This window comes from Cinclus cinclus, chromosome 35 (genome assembly GCF_963662255.1).
Source record: "Cinclus cinclus chromosome 35, bCinCin1.1, whole genome shotgun sequence".
Lineage (NCBI taxonomy): Eukaryota > Metazoa > Chordata > Aves > Passeriformes > Cinclidae > Cinclus > Cinclus cinclus.
Genome location: NC_085080.1, coordinates 854661 through 859005, shown reverse-complemented (window position 1 = coordinate 859005; position 4345 = coordinate 854661). Strand labels below are relative to the sequence as shown.

The window sequence follows — 4345 nt, the reverse complement described above, 5'->3', positions numbered from 1 at the left end:
CCCCACCCCCCATTCATGGCCCCGCCCCTTCCCAGCACCCAAGCCGGGGGGGGGGGGGTGTGAGTGGGGGAGGGGCGGTGTGTGGGGGGAGGGGTCCGGTGGATTTTGGGGTCCCGGTGGGTGTGGGGGAGGGGATCCCACCTGGTCCCACAGGTTTGGGAACATTCAGGGACATCCAAGGGGCTTTGCCCACTCATCCCAGTGCCACCAGTCCCGTCCCAGTGCCACCAGTCCCGTCCCACTGCCACCAAACCAGTGCCACCAGTCCCGTCCCAGTGTCCCCAGTCCCGTCCCAGTCCCACCACTGTTTAGGGGGTTCTGGGGGGGGGTGGGGGGGTCCCAGGTAGGGAGCTCAGGTGAGGTTTTGCGGGCTCCTGAGGAGATTTTGGGGGGGTCCCAGGTGAGTTTTAGGGGTTCCAGGTGGGTTTTGGGGATCCAGGTGAGTTTGGGGGGTCCCAGGTGAGTTTTAGGAGTCTCAGGTGAGGTTTTGGGGGTTCCCAGGTGAGAATTCCCAAGGATTTGGTGTCTCCCAGGTGAGAACGCGGGCCGGGGGCGGAGAGAACGAATCCCCAGCTTTGGCCCCGCCCCCTTTATGCCCCGCCCCCACACCCCCTTCCGTGATCCGGCCCCGCCCCCCTCCCCATGCCCCGCCCCCAAAGGCGCTTTGGCCCCGCCCCCGGTTGGATTTTTATCAATGGAAACCAAAAATCGCCACAAATCGACCCAAAATTACAAACCTGGGGGGAGGGGCACGGACACACCTGTGATGTCAAGGGGGGAGGGGCCAGGTGAGTTTTGGGGGGTCCTGGGTGAATTTTGGGGGCTCCCAGGTGTGTTTAGGGGTGTCCAGGTGAGTTTTAGGGCTGTCCAGGTGAGTCCTGGGAGCCTCCCAGGTGTTTTTAGGGCTGTCCAGGTGAGTTCTGGGGGTCTCCCAGGTGTTTTTAGGGGTGTCCAGGTGCATTTTGGGGGTATCCGAGTGTCTCTGGGAGGATCCAGGTGTCCTCGGGGAAGTTCAGGTGTTCCAGGGGTGATCCAGGTGTTCCTGAGGCATGTCCAGGTGTTTTCTGGGGTGTTCCAGGAGTTTTTTCTGGGGGGCCCAGGTGTTTTATAGGGCGTCCAGGTGTTCCTGGGAGGAGTTTCAGGTGTTCCAGGGACAGTTCCAGGTGTTCCTGGGGGCAGCCCCAGGTGTTTTTTGAGGGGATCCAGGTGTTCCTGGGGGCAGCTCCAGGGGCTTTTTGAGGGTCCAGGTATTCTTGAGGAGGTTCCAGGTGTTCCTGGGCAGGATGCAGGTGTCCAGGTGTGCTGGGACCTGGTTATCCAGGTGTGCAGGAGCCCAAACATCTGGGCAAGGTGGGAATCAGGGATCCAGGTGTGAGGGGATCCAGGTGTGAGGGATCCAGGTGTGGAGGACCCAGGTGTGAGGGGATCCAGGTGTGAGGGGTTCCAGGTGTGAGGGGTTCCAGGGCTCCAGGTCTGAGGGGATCCAGGTGTGATGTCACCAATCCCACCAGGTGTGATGATGTCACACCTATGATGTCACTGAGTCGCCACACAGGTGTGTCTGTGTCACACAGAGCTGTCCATCCACATGGCATCACCTGTGCCCAGGTGTGGCCCAGGATTACCCAGCTGTGTCCCAGGGTATCACAGATGTCCCCAGGTGTCCCCAGGTGTATCACAGCTGTGTCCCAGGTGTATCCAGGTGTATCTAGGTGTGACATTCCCTGTGTCCCAGGTATTCCCAGGTGTATCCAGCTCTGTCCCAGGCGTCACTGCGCACCTGTCCCCGCGCAGGTGGCCCTGTGCCTGACGAAGCTGTCCCTCCACATGAAGCGCCGCTCACAGCCCAGGCAGGTGTGACAGTCCAGGTGTGACAATGCATGTGTGACACTCCAGGTGAGACATTCCAGGTGTGACAGTCCGGGTGTGACAGTCCCTGTTCAGGCGTGTCCCAGATGTCCTCAGGTGTACCAGGTGAATCACGGGTGTCTCCAGGTTTACCCAGGCGTGTCATTCCCTGCACAGGTATATACCTGGGGTCCCCAGGTGTATCACAGCAGTGTCCCAGGTGTCCCCAGGTGTGCCCAGGCGTCACTGCGCACCTGTCCCCGCGCAGGTGGCCCTGTGCCTGACGAAGCTGTCCCTCCACATGAAGCGCCGCTCGCAGCCCGGGCAGGTGTAGGGCCGCAGCCCGGTGTGCGTTTTCATGTGCTCCGTCAGGTGATGTTTCATCTTGAAGCGCTTGCGGCACTCGGCGCAGGTGAAGGGCCGCAGGTCCAGGTGCATGTTCACGTGCCGCTCGCGCATGCTGCGGTGCGAGAACGCCTTCCCGCAGTGGCACACGAACACCTTGGGGCCGCGCTCCTCGGGGGAGCCGCACGAGCTCACCTGGTCCGCAGGTGAGGCCGGGCCGGGGCCGGCGGCGGCTCCTCCGCGGGCCGGGCGGGGGCGGCTCCTGGAGCCGCCGCTTCTGCTCAAAATCCCCGCGGTCCCGGGAGGAACCCGGGCGGTTCTGCTTAAAACTGCCCCGGTCCCGGTTAAAACTGCCCCGGTCCCGGTTAAAACTGCCCCGGTCCCGGTTAAAATTCCCTCGGTCCCGGTTAAAACTCCCCCGGTCCCGGTTAAAGCTCCCCCGGTCCCGGTTAAAATTCCCCCGGTCCCGGTTAAAATTCCCTCGGTCCCGGTTAAAACTCCCCCGGTCCCGGTTAAAATTCCCCCGGTCCCGGTTAAAGCTCCCCCGGTCCCGGTTAAAATTCCCTCGGTTCCGTGCGAAATCCCCCCGGTTCTGTACAGAATCCCCTCGGGTCCGTGCGAAATTGCTCCGATCCCTTCGCTTCCACGTGAAATCCCGCCGGTCCCGCGCGGAATTCCCTCGGTCCCGTGGATCCCCTCGGTGCCCCAGGAGCCCCGTTCCGTCCCCGACCCCATTCCCGAATTTTCCCGCTCCCTCCCGGATCCCATTCTCGAATTTTCCCGCTCCCTCCCCGACCCCATTCCCGAATTTTCCCGCTCCCTCCCGGATCCCATTCCTGAATTTTCCCGCTCCCTCCCGGATCCCATTCCCGAATTTTCCCGCTCCCTCCCGGATCCCATTCTCGAATTTTCCCGCTCCCTCCCCGACCCCATTCCCGAATTTTCCCGCCCCCTCCCCGACCCCATTCCCGAATTTTCCCGGCTCCTCCCCGACCCCATTCCCGAATTTTCCCGGCCCCTCCCCGACCCCATTCCCGAATTTTCCCGGCTCCTCCCCGACCCCATTCCCGAATTTTCCCGGCTCCTCCTGCTCCCGGAGCTCCCCGGTGCTGTCCCCCCCCCTCCCCCAGCCTGTCCCCCGCCATTCCCGCCGGGAATTCCCTCATTCCCGCCCACGGGATCCTCATCCTCCTCGCAGGTGAGCACCAGGTCCTCCTGCAGCCACTCCTGCTTCACCAACACCCAGCGCTTCTGGGGCCGCTCCTCTCCCCCTTCCTCCTCCTCCTCCTCCTCCTCTTCCTCCTCCTCCTCCTCCTCCTCCTCCTCGCTCCCCAACTTCCCCACCAGAATCTGGGAACCGGGCGCCGGATCCGGGAATTTGGGCTCGGTGCTGCTGGGGGACTGCGCCTCGCCGGTTCTGCTCCCGGCGCAGCACGAGGACGAGGACGAGGACGAGGACGAGGACGAGGACGAGGATGAGGATGCCGAGGAAGCAGCGGCGTTGCCGGAGGAGCCGCGGCGCTCCCGCAGCAGCTCGGTGCACTTGTCCACGATGTGCCACATCTGCAGCACGCTCCCCACCGTCAGGAAGTTCACGATGTCTCCGGGCTCCATCCGCAGCCGCCCGGTGTAGGCGCAGCCCAGCACGAGGCCGAAGGCCGCGGGGTCCATCACGCCGGGCAGCTCGATGGAGTCCAGGTTCTTCAGGAGCAGTTGGTCGTGGAAGAAAGGAGAGGAGGCGGCCAGGACGGCGCGGTGGGCGCGGAATTCCCGGCCCTGGACGCGGATGGAGACGTCGCAGAGCTTCCCTTCCAGGCGCTGCCGGTTCAGGTTGGACAGGAGAGCCCGAGGCACCTGCGGGAACTCCAGGTGCAGCGAGGAGGAGGAGGAGGAGGAGGAGGAGGAGGGAGGGGGAGCGGGGGAGGAAGGGCGGGGCATGGCGGAGGGGAATAGAAAGGGAGAGGGGCTGCGGGGAAAATAAAATTACAATTAAAAAAATATATTTAAATATTAAAAAAACGTCCCGGGGTTTGGGGGTCAGGAATAACCGCGGGGAAAAATCCGGCTGGGATGGAGCGGATTCCGCTTCGCTCTGCCCCAGATCCCGGAACTGTGCGAGGAAATGACAGGATCCCAACAGAAATCCCGGTAA

General features: G+C 63.0%; 1 protein-coding gene across 1 annotated transcript; it reads right to left on the bottom strand.

Moving 5' to 3' along the window:
• Positions 1 to 710: 710 nt before the first annotated feature.
• ZBTB22 (zinc finger and BTB domain containing 22) lies at positions 711 to 4131 on the bottom strand. Its single transcript, XM_062512252.1, has 2 exons — positions 3538 to 4131; positions 711 to 3480 (listed from the first exon to the last, which is right to left on the bottom strand). The coding sequence occupies exons 1-2, from the start codon at positions 4129 to 4131 to the stop codon at positions 2092 to 2094; spliced, it is 1983 nt and encodes a 660-aa protein (XP_062368236.1). The 3' UTR covers positions 711 to 2091.
• Between the last annotated feature and the right edge of the window lie 214 nt (positions 4132 to 4345).

Excerpts from the sequence above, each read along its gene's own strand:
- ZBTB22 (XM_062512252.1), bottom strand. The coding sequence starts at position 4,131 with ATGCCCCGCCCTTCCTCCCCCGCTCCCCCTCCCTCCTCCTCCTCCTCC. Across the intron at positions 3,481-3,537 it reads CGCCCGGTTCCCAGATTCTG|GAGGAGGAGGAGGAAGGGGG; the intron begins GTGGGGAAGTTG and ends GAAGAGGAGGAG.